We start from the raw sequence: 18374 nt of genomic DNA on the forward strand, positions 1-18374 counted from the left end.
GGACAGAGGCAGCCCAAGGAGGAGTAAAGGGGGCTGGATTAAGGGAATATAAGGGCTGGCCATAATGGCAGGAGCCAGGCCAGAGCTTGGTAACCATATACCACTGTGCCTCTCATTTATTTGTCTGACAAATAAATAATTATTTTAATTTCTCTATTGCTGCGTTGAATATTTCATTCCAGCTAAGCGTTAACCACAAGCAGGGTGCTACATTTTATGGTGCTCCTGTGACTCGGATAAGTGGTCTGCTGGAACGCAGCCCCTTCGCTCTACTGAGCAGGGTACAAGAGAGAGGATCTTTAAACTGCTTACCCAAGCGCGCACTGGTAAATTTTTCCAGGGGGAACGCAGAAGTCTCGTCTGTCTGATACCCTGCTCACTGGCGGCGACGGACCGGGGGGGAAACGGAACCAACCAGGGGTAAGTGCACAAAGGGATTTTTGGCCCTCCAATTAATTGGGAGGAAGAGAAGTCTTGATCAAACTTCTGCGTCTCAGTAAGTGGGAACTGAGTACGCTAGGTGGTTGGATACATCAGATGGTGATCTGGTGGGGGAAAAGGGAAGAATGGGAGGTAGTGTGTGGTGAAGTATCTAACGCATTGTATGTGTGAGAAAGTACAGAGCAATCTGTAGCTGACCTGAGTGTGGAGTGGGCAGTACTTCGGTTCCTGGTAAGGCGACTTCACCAGGCAAGGAAACCCACGAAGCGTGTGTGTGAGTGACTGAGTGGATACTTCACAGGGCCATACAATGGGAGTTGGGGGTTCAAAAGGGGAAAATACACCACTTGAATGTATGTTAAATAATTTTAAGAAAGCCTTCTCAGGGGCATATGGAGTCAAAATGACGCCAGAACGCCTGAGAACGTTATGTGAATTAGAGTGGCCGAAGCAAAATACTGAATGGCCATCTCAAGGAACCTTTGATATAAATTTAGTAAGCAAACTTTGGTCTAACATCGCCAAAGAAATTGGAGGGTGCCCAGAACAATTTTCATATATAGATTCCTGGCTGAGCACATTAAATAAAAATCCTCCATGGATAAGGGAATGCAAAGTCCAACGATGCAAATTATTGGCTGTAAAAGCCGAAGCTAGGAAAGGAATCTTGCCAAATAAACTCAAACCCATTTTTGAGGGACCAGAGGAAGAGCTGCTTCCACCTCCACCTTATGCTCCACATCGAAGGGAGCCAAATCCAAACACTCCACCAGTTGTAACCCCAAGGCAAGAAAGTGGAATGAATAATGGGGCTGGAGTCACAGAACTTGATTCCTTGATAGATTATGATAAATATCTTCAGGAGGCATTGGAGGCCTATAATAAAGCCCAAGCAGAAGTGGTTATTCCATCTGTGAGTCCCAGTAGAACTCCATCTACAGTCTCTTTTAGTGAAACAACTGATTGCCTACCCCAAACCCCTGTACATCCAAGTCCTAGAGAATTATTACAGAAGTTACAGGGAGACCTTAATCGGTCAGCAAGCAATACAGCCAGGCGTATAAAGCTGCTAAAAGAACGCCTTGGGACAAATACCATCCCCTATGATTTGAGGCCCCTAGAGCAAGGCGAAGAGAAAGATCACGTAGTAGCCCCTCTCAGAAGAGTATTTGATGCACTTGAGGAGCCTGTGCTGGTTAACGGGCTACCTGGACCAAGGCCACCTCGAACTTCGACCCTGCAATATATTCCATTCACGACTACAGATCTGATGAATTGGAAAACACACACCCCATCTTTTGCAGAAAAACCTCAGGCTATGATGGACTTGGTGACTTCAATAATAAATACTCATAGTCCTACTTGGACAGATTGCCGCCAGCTCCTGAATACTCTGTTCACCACTGAGGAAAGGAGAGACATAATTGAAAAGGCACAGATATATTTGCGTGAGCAGGCCAGAGTGGGAAATATTTATAATATTGACCGTCATCTCCAAGACAACTTTCCCTTGGAAGATCCTAATTGGGATCCAAACAATGTAATTCACCTGGCCAGACTTACCACCTACCGCCAGACGCTTGTGCAAGGTATCCGCAGGGCATGCCAGAAGCCCACTAATATGTCTAAAGTCTCAGAAGTAGAACAGAAACCAAATGAGAGTCCAGGAGACTTTTTAGAGAGGCTGCAAGAAGCCTATCGTATATGGACTCCTTTTGACCCTGAAGCCCCTGAAAACAGCAGAATGATTACTGCTACATTTGTGGCCCAGTGCGCTTCTGACATTCGTAAGAAAATTCAGAAATCCGAAGGATGGGAAGGGATGCTGATGAGCCAAATTATGGCCATTGCACGCCGAGTTTATCGGAATAGGGATGAGGCTGAGAAACAAGAGAAGAAGAAGTGGCAGAAGGAAAAGATGGTAATGCTAGCCACAGCAGTGAAGCAAGACTACCGCCCCTTAAATGGAGGAAGAGGGCGGGGAAGGAATCCGCCACTGGGAAGGAATCAATGTGCAAATTGCAAGAAGGAGGGTCATTGGAAGCGGGAGTGTCCTGAACCCCTGAGGTTGGAAGAAGTACGCCCAGGCCCAGGCCCAGGCCCAGGCTCCGGCCCAAGAAACCAGGGACGGGGACGGGGAATGATCCGAGATGGAAGATATCAGAGACCTGGACAAGGACGGAGTAGGGACAATGTCATTGGACTGGCAGAGGAGGATTTTACCCAAGACTAGGAAAGACCGGACTCCATAAAGTTAGGCTTCCAGGAGCCCACGGTCACGATCCAATTAGGAAGCCATTTAATAGACTTTATGATTGATACTGGGGCTGAATACTCAGTACTCCCAGAACTATTGCAGAAAAAGGCATCCAAAAGTGTAGTCATTAAAAGTGCCACTGGTCAGTCAGCTAAGAGGTCTTTCCTCCAACCTTTGGAATGCCAGATTGGGGGACATCGTTTAACCCATCAGTTTTTGTATATACCTGAGTGTCCAATACCTCTCTTAGGTAGAGATATGCTGTCCAAATTGCAGGCCCAAATCACCTTCACTCCTCGAGGTCCAGAAATGAAATTGCCATCAAAGGCAGCAGGAATAATTTCCCTCTCAGTACCTAAGGAACAATCATGGCGCCTAATGTCAGCCCTGCAAGTCCAACCCACATTGGATACAGAGTTAAACAAGCTCCTCCGAACTCTACAGGTGCCACCAGGAGTATGGGCCGAAAATAGCCCACCAGGAATGGCCAAGAATATAGCTCCAATTGTAGTAACCTTAAAACCTATGGCTACCCCTGTATCTGTAAAGCAATATCCTTTACCCCGGCGAGCAGCAGAGGGCATCCAGAAACATTTGGACCGCCTATTAAAATATGGTCTGCTTAAGCCCTGCCAATCAGAATGGAACACACCCCTTTTGCCTGTTCGAAAACCTGGGACAGATGAATACAGGCCAGTGCAGGACTTGAGGCTCGTAAACCAGGCTATCGAGACCTTGCACCCAAATGTACCAAACCCATACACCCTGCTGAGTTTGATCCCACCAGAAGCAACATTTTTTACTGTATTGGACTTGAAAGATGCATTCTTCTGTTGCCGGCTGGCACCACAGAGCCAACCTATATTTGCCTTCCAGTGGGAAGACCCTTTGACAGGAACAAAAGGCCAGCTAACCTGGACGAGATTGCCCCAGGGATTCAAAAATTCCCCAACTTTATTTGGTACTGCCTTGGCGAAGGATCTAACAAGTTACCCCTCAATACCTGGAGAAAAGGTGGTTCTGCAATATGTAGATGACCTTATACTAGCAGCAAAGGATTTTGATACCTGTAAAGAAGGTACAGAGGAACTGCTCCACTTGCTCTGGGAAGCTGGCTACCGAGTTTCCCAGAAAAAGGCACAGTTATGTTTAGAAAAGGTCAAATATTTGGGCTTTGACATCTCACACCAACAACGAGCATTGAGGCCAGAGAGGAAAGAAGCTATTTGCCTTATCAAGGAACCTACCACAAGGAAACAACTCAGAGGATTCCTGGGAACAGCAGGGTTTTGTAGACTATGGATACCTGATTTCAGCAGTCTGGCCAAACCCTTACATGAAAGCACTCGAGGTGCAGAAAAGGACCCATTCGTATGGGGACCTGAGCAGCAACAAGCCTTTTTAGTTATCAAACAACGACTTATGGAGGCCCCAGCCCTTGGACTGCCTAATTCGGAAAAACCCTTTCAGCTGTATGTACATGAACAGAATGGGATTGCAGCGGCAGTCCTGACCCAGAGATTAGGAAGTTGGAACCGTCCAGTAGCTTATTTGTCAAAACAATTGGACTCAGTAGCAAAAGGATGGCCTCCATGCCTAAGGGCAGTAGCGGCCACTGCCAGCCTTGTCAAAGAAGCTGATAAATTTACCTTCGGCCAGACGATGTATGTGAATGTACCTCATGCTGTTCTGACACTCATGGAATATAAGGGTAGTTATTGGCTAACGAACCCAAGGATGGCTAGGTACCAAGGCCTATTGTGTGAAAATCCCAGGATTCATCTACGAGTAGTGAATATGCTCAATCCAGCGACTTTGCTGCCCCTACCAGAGGTAGATGATGAAGAATCACATGATTGTCTCCAAATAATGGATGAAGTTTATTCCAGTAGACCCGATCTGAAAGATGAACCATTGAAAAATCCAGATGTTGTATATTATACTGATGGTAGCAGTTACCTGCATGAAGGTGCCAGACGAGCAGGATATGCTGTGGTCACCAATGAGGAAGTTGTGGAAGCTGAAGCTTTGCCTGCTGGCACCTCAGCACAAAAAGCTGAACTTATAGGTTTAACTAGAGCTCTGCAATTGGCAGCCGGATGTAAGGCAAACATCTATACTGATTCTAAATATGCCTTCTTAACCCTGCATGCACATGGTGCTCTATGGAAAGAAAGAGGTCTAATAGGAGCCCACGGGAAAGCCTTGAAATATGGACCTGAAGTAGAAACCCTGTTAGAAGCAGTATGGGCTCCAGAACAGATTGCTGTAATGCACTGCAAAGGTCATGGACGAGGAAGGGATCCAATAACCAGAGGAAATCATGCTGCTGACAAAGCAGCCCGAGAGGCAGCCCAAAAGCCTGTGGGAGGATTTATAGCAGCCCTCATACCAGAGGTAGTTCCAGAAGAAGTTAAACCTCACTATACCCCAGAAGAGAGGAAGTGGGCTGAACAGGAAGGAGCAGTTGTGAAGGACGGTTGGATGATCCTGCCAGACAATAGGATTTATGTACCTCATCATCTAGCAGGCACAATTGTAAGAAATTATCATGAATCTACTCACCTTGGCGGTACTGCAACCAGAGAGAGTCTCAGTCGGAAGTTGTATATTATTAACCTATCACAATTAGCAACTTGCATTTCACAGAAATGTGTTCTTTGTGCTAAAAACAATCCCAGGCAGGGACCGGTACAACCTCCTGGAATCCAACATGTGGGATATGTCCCCATGGAAAGCCTAATTGTGGACTTCACAGAGCTGGTCCCTTCTAAGGGATTCAAGTATCTCCTTGTGTTTGTAGATACTCTTACCGGATGGGTTGAAGCTTTTCCCACCCGAACTGAAAAGGCACGAGAGGTAACTAAGAGACTCCTCACTGAATTGATCCCGAGGTTTGGATTACCTAGATGCATTGGAAGTGACAATGGGCCAGCGTTCATTGATCAAGTAGTACAAGAAGTATGTCGAGTCCTACAAGTGAAATGGAGACTGCATGCAGCCTATAGGCCTCAGAGTTCAGGGAAAACTGAAAGAATGAATCGGACTCTGAAAACCCAATTGGCAAAATTAACCCAGGAAACGGGATTGGGATGGGTAGATGTGTTACCCATAACACTGTTTCGTGTTCGGTGTGCACCCACAAAAAGACTTAAGTTGTCACCTTTTGAGCTCCTGTATGGGAGACCGCCCTCCTTTGTTCAGGATATTTCAGCTGATCTTAAACAAATAGGAGACCATGTGACACAGGGACAAGTGCAATCTCTCTCCCGTGTTTTTGTTTCTCTTAACAGGTGGGCCCTCGAGCGCACGCCGTGCAGCATTGCCGAGCCGATTCATCAGTTCCAGGCTGGCGATAGCGTATGGGTGAAAGAGTGGAAACGTGATCCACTTGCACCTAAGTGGCGTGGACCTTACACCGTCTTGCTCTCTACTCCAACAGCGGTGAAGGTAGCTGAGGTGACCCCCTGGATTCATCACTCCCGTTTGAAGAAGTCCGAAGGCAGTTGGACGTGCAAAGGTGACCCCTCTAATCCTCTTAAACTGACTCTCTCCAAAAACCCCTGTATCTAGCCCTACCGGGAACGGGCTAGGTCACGGGCAACATTAGACGACCGGCCTGCTGCAGCCACAACCTGGAAGCTGGCTGACCTGCGCACGCCTGAAGCTTGAGGAGCATCTGAACCAGCGATTGTGAAAGGAAAGATTCTCTTATACAATTGATTGACTGCCCCACAATTGATTGACTGCCCCCCCCCTTGTGGAACAATTATCAGAGATATTACTCATTGGGGATCCTCGGGATATATGTTTTGGTCTTGGTGGTTCCCCATTTCTGTCACTGGGGGAATTATATTGGGACTAATATTTATTTGCTATCACTATAAGGTAATCTTTTGTGGGAGGAATGCATATGCTAGACATCAACATGATTCTATTAATCCTGATCCCTTGGGAAGGGGAAGGGTCCTTGAATCTGGCCAAATTGACTAAATATGGATTCCACCATGACCACAATATGTGGGTAGGTTTAGCTGAAATGGTAGCCAATGTTGCAAATAGGACCAATTGCCTTGTTTGCTCTCTCGGGCCAGATGATTCAGAGGGAGGTATGCCCTTATTACCGATACCATTAGATGCCATTGGTATGGTAAGCGAAATACCACAACAAACAGAAGTACAGAATTTCCCCGGATGGAACTCAACTAAACCATTACGAGTTATACCTGTACAAGGGGAATTCTGTGTACATAGATCATCAGATGCAGCGGATTCTACCATGATAGGCTCTTCTCATTGTCACTATACTTGGGATAATATTAAGAATACCTGGGCACACGATACTACCTATCGAACTCGGGATGCCTTGCCCTGTGCACCTCCTTTTATTCATGCATGGAAAGTGGTATGGAACATAACTGTGACAGAAAAAGGCAATCTAACATACTGCACTGTGAACTCTCTACCTCTTTTGCTATTTCGCCTTCTGTACTCCACGTACCAAAGACCTCAGACACGATGGTTGTGGTGGATATGTGGAGAATGGGCATACAAGAAACTCCCCTCCAAATGGAGTGGGACTTGTTTTCTGGGATGGGTATTACCACCAATGTGGATTATGCCCACTAATTTGCCCAAGCGTACACGAAGAAACGCTGATATTTCTCATATAGCAGGAGGAAGTACCCAAAGTTGGAGCGGTACTGATGATTGGCCACCAGAGCGCATTATAGCCTATTATGATCCTGCCTCCTGGAATCCTGGTGAGCTCATACAAGGGGCACGGGATCCTATTTATAATCTAAACAGAATAATTCGATTGCAAGCAGTAGTGGAACTTGTAACCAATGCAACGGCCAAGAGTTTGAGACTTATTGCACAACAGTTGGATGAAAGTAGAGCCGCCATTTTGCAGCTGAAAATGGGAATGGATTATGTACTTGCCAAGCAGGGAGGCCTATGTGGAGTCTTGAACTTGACAGGGAATGCCTGTTGCTTTAACATTTCAGATAATGGTGAGGCAATCCGTGTATTGGCCACAAAGATGGAGAATATAGCACATGTCCCAGTACAAACATGGGAAGGATGGGATATGGGATGGCTCACCAATTGGTTACCTAATGTCACAGGACTCAAAGGGATACTATTGTCTTGCTTGTTTTTCTTGACAGTAGTGGTAATGGTTTTATGTATGCTGCCATGTATCATTTCATGTTTTAGAAGTACAATTAGCAAGATGGTTTCAAATGAAACTCTACCTCATATCATGGCCCTATACAGAGCTTTACCTCAGGAACATGATGAAGGTCAAGCTATCAAGGACACTTGGGATGAAGGTCCTTGAGCTTGAAAGGGGGGAATGAGGCATCAGGCATAAGCCTGCATTTTATTAATGTTTGATCAGGACTTGTATATTAAAGAGGGCTTAATTTTCAAATGTTTCATGCCAGGCAGAGAAAACCTTGGCCATTCTCCTAAGACAAGGGGCCCCTTGATTGATAGCAGAAAACAATTCTCAAAGTCGTAAAAGCTGAAAATACAGACTAAGAGCAGGACATTGACCCTACATGTTACAGAAGATAACAAAGGCAGAGATAAATAATTAGGAATGGGCAAATAGTAAAATGATACCATGGGCCTCTTTTAAACCTTGAGCTGACAGAGAAAGAGAGGCTTTTTGGGAAGTCTTTTTAAAGCTGTTTCTTCCTTAAACAGATAATGGGAAAAGCAGCTTGCTGAAGGGGGGGGGATGTAAACTGAAGAGCCTTCTTCTGAAACTGTTTTAAACTGAGTTCTTCTTTTTTTCTCTTTCTCTCTCTACTTTAAAAAGGCCTTATTCCTTTTAAAAGGTTACCTATGATAATGTATGAAATATATTAGCTTAAATATATTGGCTTAAATGTAACTATGCAAAGGATTTAGAAAGTAACAAATTTAGATGTTAGATTCTTATTTCATAGAATCATAGAGTCCTAGAGTTGGAATAGACTACAGGGGCCATTGAGCTCAGCCTCTTGCCAGACAAGAAGACGCCATCAAATGCTGTCCAGATATATTAGCTGTCAGAACATTTGTTTAGAAACCTTCAAATGAAGGATATCTTTCAATGTTGATGTGAAACTCAAGATCCTTGACATATGTTTAAGATAAAAATTTAAGATTAACCATTTGTTTTAGAAGGCAATAGGGCAGGGAGGGCAAGAGGTGAGCTGGTAATTAAGATTCCTTGTTGAGACACATGTAAGATATATTACTACTTATTTGTCATTTATAGATGTAACAATATATAGCTGTTTGTGTTCCTTATAAGGACAGGAGGATGTGGGTGTATCTTTTAGGATTGGATATAGCAATCAGCCAATAGGAAATCCAACCAGGCTGATTGGACAGAGGCAGCCCAAGGAGGAGTAAAGGGGGCTGGATTAAGGGAATATAAGGGCTGGCCATAATGGCAGGAGCCAGGCCAGAGCTTGGTAACCATATACCACTGTGCCTCTCATTTATTTGTCTGACAAATAAATAATTATTTTAATTTCTCTATTGCTGCGTTGAATATTTCATTCCAGCTAAGCGTTAACCACAAGCAGGGTGCTACAAAAACACACTTAAAACGTTTTATTTGCAGCTGTATAGCTGAGTCTTGTGCCGTAGGTAAGTCAACTTGGTGTTTACTACAGAACTGCTAAATAGCACTTACTTGTCAGCTTTGACCCCACTCAAAAGGAGCTTCAACTACCTTGTGTGTTGTGTGTTGTGACATCATCTCTCCAGTCCGTCATCTGATGGCTCCGGATAATATGAGGGGGAATGAAGCGAAGGGAGAAATAGTCTCTGGCTGTGTACACACCATACATTTAAAGCACATTCCCCGCACCCCCGAATCCCAGGAATTGTAGTTTGTTAAGGGTGCTGGGAATTGTAGTTTTTTGGGGAGGACGCTACAGTTCCCAGGGTTCTTTGCAGGTGTGTGTGTGTGTGTGTGCTTTAAATGTCTTGTGTTTCCACAGCCACAAAAGAGAGAGAGAGTTTGTGTGTGTTTGTGTGTGTGAGAGCAGGGGAGCTCTTCACTAAAACAATTACATTCCAGGGCAAAAATGAACCTGAGGAATGTTTGGCTCTACTCTGAATAAAAGTGAAGCAAATGGACAAACTGTGCATTTACTAATGTCCGTTGGGTTTCCCTTTTTTCCAGTGACAGACCTGCAAGAAGAGGGTAAAAATGCTATCAACGCGCCAATGTCCCCTGCTCTCCCGGATCTGCACCCGGAAGATACTTTACTCGGTACAGTATATAAATGCTACTTGTGGATTAAGAGGTCTAAACAAAAGAGCTTCAGTTACTGTGGAGGGAGAACAGAGGGATCAGGCTTGACATAATCCACCTGGAAGAGTGCCAGTGAAGGGCTGGAGTTTTGTGGCACAGCTTCGCTGTCTTTTCCATCATCTGGGGTGGAGTCCCAGCATGCAGATCTTCCCCTCATTTTAAAATTCAGCGCTGCATGGCAGTGTCTGATGAAAAAGCACTGCAGTTCCACAATCAACATGATTGACCGGAATGGGAGTGCTAGCATTGCAACTAGGAAAGCTAATGTAATGTCTGAACGCAGCCTGAGAATCGGCGGGGGGGGGGGGGGAGCCTTGACAATACAATGGAGTGACTGGAACAGGAGGAGAGAGACAAACTGTTGTCTGGGGAGGTCACTTCCTGGTTCACACTGGAGAAGCTATTTTAAAATGTTTCCCAAGTGGAGCAGAGTGACGCCAATGGTGAAATCCAGGATTTTAATCTGGCTGGGATTGGGCAACTGTGTGCTCATCCCACTCGCTCTCAAAACACTAGTAGTGGCAAAAGAGCAACACTCCTTTTCTTTGCATCCCAGTTCTTTTTTAATGTAAAGCGATTTAAAAAATAAAAACCCATGGCTGTGCCTGCTAATGCAAACTCCAAGCCACATGCAAAAGGGGCAGTGACTGCAGAAGAGCTGATTTACAACACCCCTGCAGTCTTGTGCAACCTGAGTGTGTTACACCTTATCTCCCATTTTTGTGTGTTTTACTAGAGGAGAAGCATCTACAACAACCCTTTCATTTTAAGTTTCCCCTGGCCCAGCTGAACAGTCCATCATTATTGTGAATTGTGATATGTTAGGTTGTTTCTTTTGCATGCTGAATGTTGTACTGTTGTTTTGTTGTGCATTAACTTGGTGTTAATTTAATTAGTGTGGTGGCATATACAGTAAGTACTTTACATACATAGATAGATAAATCAATAAATACTGCATAGTTTGTTGGCACACCTCTATTGCAGGCTTGAGGGCTGTGCTAAGAGACAGTAGCTTTAGCAGCTAAACTCCCTGTCCCAAAGATAACAGACGCATGTCAGGAAAACACTGCAACATTTTGGCTGCAGGGCCCACTCATATAACTCTGAATAGATTCAGCAGCATAAGGATATCAACCGAATGAGTCTGCTAGAACAATGCATTGTGCCCTTTTCTTTTAAAAAGAAGAAAGGGATATTCATTTATGGACCTCTCTGGGAAGCATATTCTATGATACAGCAAATATTTCTTGCTCATCACCACAGACCGTTGTAAAACATGGATAAGTATACATTTATTTAAGGTAAGAACAAAGTTAAAATACACATCCGGGAATTACACTTACTTTGAGTTTAATCAAATTAATGAGTCACCTTTATAGTCCACTGCCATTTGATTCAAAGTACTTGCTCGGATTTCTTGGCAAGAAAAAAACTCATTTTAGCAAAAGCAAGGCTTAAGTGACGAAGGAAGCCTTCCTTGTGCGAACCCCCACCCAGGTTTGGGAACGGCTTCTGCATTCTGCTGTGCTCTGCATCTGCCCTGCGGAGGGGGGAAGGGGAGGCCCTGTGACGCCCTGTTTCAGCATCCAGCTGCAGCCGTGAATCCGCAGCTGTGGGGCAACACCATGTTTACTGTGTGACAGCCTCTGGACTGGAGCCACTGTGTCCAGGGGTATGTTTATTAGCCATCGTATTAGAAGGTGCCTTCAGGCAGATTCACTCTCACCCTCTCTTCTCCTTCTCCTTCTCCTTCTCCTTCTCCTTCTCCTTCTTCTTCTTCTTCTCCTTCTCCTTCTTCTTCTCCTTCTCCTTCTTCTTCTTCTCTTCCTCTTTCTCCTCCTCCTCTTCTCTCCTCCTCCTCTTCTCTCCTCCTCCTCCTCCTGCTCCTCCTCCTTCTTCTTCTTCCTCTTCCTCTTCCTCTCCTTCTCCTCCTCCTCCTCCTCCTCCTCCTCCTCCTCCTCCTCCTCCTCCTTCTCCTCCTCCTCCTCCTCCTCCTCCTTCTTCTTCTTCTTCGTCTTCCTCTCCTCCTCTTCCTCCTCCTCCTTCTTCTTCTTCTCCTCCTTCTTCTTCTCTTCCTCCTCCTCCTCTTCTTTTGCCTCTTCTTCTTTTTAAAAAGAGAAACAAAGATCTTAGTAACCCACTCCACAAGACTTTCGTGAGGACAACCAAATACAGTGGTACTGTGGTTCTCAAACTTAATCTGTCCTGGGAGTCCATCGACTCCCGAAATGGTTCAAAAACCAAGGCATGGCTTCCGATTGGCTTCAGGAGCTTCCTGCACTCAAGCGGAAGCCATGTTGGATATTCGGCTTCCAAAAAACGTTTGCAAACTGGAACACTCACTTCCAGGTTTGCAGCGTTCAGAAGCCGATTTGTTTGGCAGCTGAGCCATTTGGGAACCAAGGTTTGACTGTACGGAAAATAAAACATGCTTTGTGGGTTTATTATAGGACTCCCAGGTCCACTGACACAGTAGGTTTTCCATTGGAGCAGAGTGGCAGTCCTCACTCTCTGCCATCTTAAGACAATAAAGGAAAGGGATCTGGCTGGATGATGAAAAAGGGAACTGATCACCCACTTGCCCCTCTGAGGAGCTGTGCCTTGAGGACCAGAAGGGTCAGGTCACCGTGTTGCAGGCCGTGTGATCGAAAGGCCCGTTCACAAAAGGGTGCGGCCAGTTTAACTTTGAGGAAACTAGCCCTGTGATCTTGCATCCTTCGACATGCCACGTTCCCCGTGATGGCTTGATATTGCTTCTAACTTTGTACCATGACTGGGTTCTTCCGCTTATGAATCAGGCCGCATCTGGCTTTTGAGAACCCGTCTCCAAGGCAGTGTGCTTGTGTGTGTGTCCCCTGATGGCTCTAACTCAACGCTTGTCTTCTAAACTGGCAGAGGAAAATGAAGAACGCACCATGATTGATCCCAACTCAAAGGAGGAAGCCAAATTTAAAGAACTCATCAAGGTAAGGGCTTCATTGATTAGTAGCTTTGCCTTTCTTTGCTGCAAGAAGACACACACTTTTCCAAATTGGAGTGGAAAACTGGCTGGATGTGCAGCTGCTGCCTGCCTGGAGGTGGTAGAAAGGATGGTGCCATTTCAGATTCAATGCAGGCAGGCAAATCACACTTTTAATGCTCCCCATTAAAAAACAAAACTGCACAGGGAGGAAAGTCGCAGCATTTCTGCAAATCATTCTCTGTGACTTTGGTTCCACAGAAGGAGTCACTATCAAGTTGGAGATAAAAGTGTGTTCTGAGAACCGAAGCTATTGATATCTGTTGGTGATACCTTCCAAAGCAAAGTCCCAGAAAATGCAGCTTAGTCTGTACAGTGGTACTGTGGTTTACAGCCATAATCCATTCCGGAGGTCTGATTGTAAACCAAAACAGGTTGTAACCCAAGGTGCGCTTTCACCAATGGGGCCTCCCCCCCCCAAAAAAAAGGGTTGTCATCCAAAAAAAGGGACACGCAGTTCTGGGTTTGACGTGGTTGTAATCCAAAACAGTTGTAATCCAAAACGGTTACAAACCAAGGTACCACTGTATTTGACTGTCGCCTGAGGAAGCATGTGGGTGGTAGATTCAGAGCTGCCCGCACTGTGCGTGTTTGGAAATGATTAGAACATTAACTGTCATAGCTTTGGGCATGACCAACAGTAGAATCAAGTGCAGAACAGAAAGGGCTAAAGGAAGTTCTCCCTGGGGTTATCAGTAATAGCTGACTTGCAAGTTTTTCCATAACTTGGAAGGTAGCTCAGATGGAATAATAGGATCATTTTTAATTAAATAGCTTAGACTAGTTTGAAAGATCTGGTGGCAGTCATTGGAATGCATCTTGAATTAAGTACTGTAGTGCACAATCTATTGCACAATGGCTTTGCAAATCTTTTTGGATTTTCCAGTGTATGTTTGGTTTTAAAGTTATGCACACCCACGCAATGTACAGGACTTCAGGACTGGAAAATCACCATGCGTGAAAAATCTTCTCTCTTTGCACAGAGCCATAACTTAGCCACACATAAGCTTTCTTTTGTTTAGACCTCTTAATCCACAAGTAGCATTTATATACTGTACCGAGTAAAGTATCTTCCGGGTGCAGATCCGGGAGAGCAGGGGACATTGGCGCGTTGATAGCATTTTTACCCTCTTCTTGCAGGTCAGTCACTGAAAAAAAGGGAAACCCAACAGACATTAGTAAATTCCCAGTTTGTCCATTTGCTTCGCTGATACTGATATTTTTAGTTGGTTCACTAGGGTATAGATCCGGGACGAGGAACTAGGTCTAGTTGGTGAGCCAGATGGTTATCTCCCCACCTTGTGTGGGCTAAGTTCTGACTGGTAGGTGGAGCTGCCCACCTGTCAATCACTTGATGTCACAGTGACATCAGACGATCCTTTTTTGCCTGCATGGGGCTTGCAAGTGTTTTGCAAAGTGCTATTTTTGTGAGATGCAGCCGAAGAATTTAATTCTAATGCAGGAAATCTGGCACCATAATAAATTTCTTAGTTTCCCAGAAAAGTCTGCTTGACTTGAGGTCCCCCCCCCCCACTTAAAAGGATAGAAACTAAATAATGTATTAGGACCAACCAAGTAATCTGTGTCTTTCCTTTATTGTCCCAGGTTTTAATTGACTGGATAAATGATGTCCTGGTTGAAGAACGAATCATTGTCAAGCAGCTTGAGGAGGATGTCTATGATGGGCAGGTGCTACAGAAGCTCTTGGGTGAGCGGCTGCTGTAGGCAGGTGGCAGTGGACTGAGGGCTGGAGCTGGACCGAGGGAATCTGGGTTTGAATCACCACTCAGCCATGTTGGTCGCTGAGGAGAAGCAGGATTTGCTAAAACAAAAGGGCTGTGTTTTGGACTTGAGACTAATGAAAAGGAGGCAACTGTACCCTTTTGCTTCCATTTTTCATTGACCGTAGTTCAACGTTACAGTATTTCCATAGCTTCAACTGGTCAATCTTAAGTATGTTTTTTGAGGCAAGCCAAGTGCACAAACCATGGTTTGAGGTTAACCACGGTCTGTCGAAACGAGCCAAGATGGGGCAAGCTTTGATTAATCAAAAAGTGAAAGCAAAAGGCTCTCCTTATGGCCCTGCCAGATGAGGAGAGAGGTGGTTCTTGTAATACTAAACCAGGGGTAGGCAACCTAAGGGCCAGGGGCCAGATCCGGCCCAATCACCTTCTAAATCTGGCCCACGGATGGTCTGGGAATTTGTGTGTTTTTACATGAGTAGAATGTGTCCTTTTATTTAAAAAGCACCTCTGGGTTATTTGTGGGGCCTGTCTGGTGTTTTTACATGAGTACAATGTGTGCTTTTATTTAAAAAGCACCTCTGGGTTATTTGTGGGGCATAGGAATTCTTTCTTTCTTTCTTTTTCAAAATATAGTCTGGCCCCCCCACAAGGTCTGAGGGACGGTGGACCGGCCCCCAGTAGGGAACCAAGCCAGGAAGTTGCAGTCAACCATTCCTTGGTTAATGTATTTCAATCAAGCCTGTGCATGAAGCCGCGGCTTATGATTCGTTGCTTGTTTGAAAGCCTTTAACCACCATTCCCAGTTCACACGTAATGGGAAGCTATAGTTTACTGCCACTTGACTCTCATGAAGGGGGCTTCCAGGTGCAGATCCTGGTTTATGAATCCAGGATTTGAGTGGTGTGAACCAGGTGAATGAGGCCGCCTTAGTTCCTGGTCTGTGACAGCTTGACCTCAGTGGTCCATGACTGATTACTGTAATATGCTTTATGTGGAGCTGCCCTTGTATCGGGTCTGGAAGCTCAACCGTTTGCAAAATGCAGGAGCCCAAGTGCCTTAAGAACTGTCTGATCCCTTACACTCCGCCTTGATCACTGAGATCCTCTGGTGGGTCACTCCTGCCAGTTCCCCACATCCCCGGGGTTTAGTTGGCCTCCGCTGGGGACCAACCCTTTAGTACTGCAGGCCCTGTCCTGTGGAACTCCCCAGCACTGGGCATTTGGCAGAAACCACCCCTCCCTTCTTTCAGACATGTTTTGGAAACCATCTTTGTTTATGGACAGGCCTTTGAAATACGAATTTTCTCTTTTTAACCAATCAGATTAGATTTATTGATGTTTTTAGTGGATACTTTTGTTGATTTTATTCTTATTGAAATATAAGCGTGGCTTATAACCATCTTAAAATATAAATAAATTTTAATTTTAAAAAGCTGATGGGTTTGTCCAAGGTGAGGAACTGGCTGCAGGGGGTCCATGTTCCCCATCCCTTTTGCGCCACCTGAAGAATCTTGTTTCTGCTTGTCTCTTTTCCCAACCCAGAGAAACTTGCTGGCCGTAAGCTCAACGTGGCCGAAGTGACACAGTCGGAAATAGGCCAGAAACAAAAGCTGCAGACTGTCCTGGAAGCTGTCCACGATTTGCTGCGACCCCATGGCTGGGCTATCAAGTGGAACGTGGACTGTAAGAAGCTCGCCTGGGTTGGGTTTGCTGTGGCTCCAGGGCAGAGTTGCTCCACTGCCAGGCCCTTTTGTCTCCACTCAGATAGCAAGACTCACATCTGTGTAAGGCAGGCTGTTGTGATCACAGAATTCCCCCCTGCCCTGGCATTGGGCAGGTTAGCAAAGGCAAAACGGTATTCTGCAACTCGTGTAAATTATGCAAAATGGCTTGATTTGTGTCATTTAGCTCATTTTGCATGATTTCTGCCGCTCATGGGGAAGAGCAAGTTGCCATACAGGACACTAAGCCCTCCCCCCCCTACTGACCACTCAGAGCTCTTATTGAGACACTGTTCTGATGTCAGTTTTCATCTGCTGTTCCCCATATGTTCCAGTATATTTTTGTACCCCTGATTAAGAACATGTTTTTTTCAACTCCTCGAGTGGTTTAACAGTCAATCCCTCTTGAGAATTCTAGCTCTGAGAGGGGAATAGGCACCCTTGAAAAACTACAGGTCACATAACTCTTTGGGGGAAGCCATGGATGTTTAAAGTGGTCCCATGGCGCTTTCGGTGTGTGGTTTGAATGTGACCTGAGAGAGACCTGGGGATGCAGGCAAAAGGAATCGGGGAGGAATAAAGATGCCCCCAGCTAACTTGCAGTTGCCGTGGGTGGGGGTTGGAGTGGAAAAGATGTGCAGTTCTGAAGAAGAGGCTCTGCGGAAGACCTAGCGGAGAGGCAGGGTTCTTGGACCCCCTGGAGGCAGAGGGTCAACCCCAGATCACCAATCCAAAACTTACCCAGAAAATGTTTTCCCTTAATTGCCTTTTAAAATTTGTGTGTCTCTATATTTGTGTACGTTTCCGAGCACAATTCAAAGTGTTGGTGCTGACCTTTAAAGCCCTAAACGGCCTCGGTCCAGTATACCTGAAGGAGCATCTCCACCCCCATCATTCTGCCCGGACACTGAGGTCCAGTGCCGAAGGCCTTCTGGCGGTTCCCTCATTGCGAGAAGCCAAGTTACAGGGAACCAGGCAGAGGGCCTTCTCGGTAGTGGCACCCTCCCTGTGGAACGCCCTCCCACCAGATGTCAAAGAGAGCAACAACTAACAGACTTTGAGAAGACATCTGAAGGCAGCCCTGTTTCGGGAAGTTTTTAATCTGTGATATTTTAGTGTTTTTTGGTTTCTATGGGGACCGCCCAGGGTGGCTGGGGGGGGCCCGGCCATATGGGCGGGGTACAAATAAATTATTATTATTATTATTATTATTATTATTATTATTATTATTATTATTATTATCATTATCATTATCATTATCATTATCATTATCATTATCATTATTATTATATACCTGTGTTTCCCTTCAAGCAATCCATGGCAAGAACCTGGTGTCCATTCTCCACCTGCTGGTAGCTCTGGCGATGCACTTCCGGGCTCCCATCCGACTTCCTGAACATGTTTCTGTGCAAGTGGTTGTCGTAAGGGTAAGGGCGTGTTGAAACCTTATGTATGTATTTCCTACAGATATTATCCTGTTTTCTGAAAGTTGGGTACACTTTAAAGCGCTCCGTCTCTCTCTCTCTCTCTCTCTCTCTCTCTCTCTCTCTCTCTCTCTCACACACACACACACACACACACACACACACACACCACCTTGGGGAATCAAGCTTTAGAACTGGCCTGGACCTAATTTGGGAGGTTTGCAAATAATAACATCTAGAAAGTGGATGAAACTTTTAATCTGTTTTTAGTGTGTTGCCGTTTTAACTTTTATGAAAGTCTTAAATGGTTCTTAATTCTTACTGATAATTTTATTGCCATGTCTTTTCTGTAAATTGCTCTGAGGCTTTGGTTTTGGGGTTTGTTTTAAGAGTCAATTGATAATCAGTCAGTGAAATAATAAAATAAACCGTTGCTCTGAGCAG

General features: G+C 45.2%; 1 protein-coding gene across 1 annotated transcript in view; it reads left to right on the forward strand.

Annotated features, from left to right (window-relative positions):
- The window catches only part of PARVB (parvin beta), a 48224-nt gene that overhangs the window by 16071 nt on the left and 13779 nt on the right, over positions 1 to 18374 (forward strand). Inside the window, exons 2-6 of the mRNA XM_081191837.1 lie at positions 9891 to 9980; positions 12918 to 12988; positions 14647 to 14749; positions 16328 to 16468; positions 17818 to 17933. Coding sequence (XP_081047963.1) covers positions 9891 to 9980; positions 12918 to 12988; positions 14647 to 14749; positions 16328 to 16468; positions 17818 to 17933 — 521 coding nt within the window. The remainder of the gene's footprint in view (positions 1 to 9890; positions 9981 to 12917; positions 12989 to 14646; positions 14750 to 16327; positions 16469 to 17817; positions 17934 to 18374) is intronic.

The sequence above is a fragment of the Podarcis bocagei genome, assembly GCF_964188305.1.
Source record: "Podarcis bocagei genome assembly, chromosome: 4".
NCBI classification, from domain to species: Eukaryota; Metazoa; Chordata; class Lepidosauria; order Squamata; family Lacertidae; genus Podarcis; species Podarcis bocagei.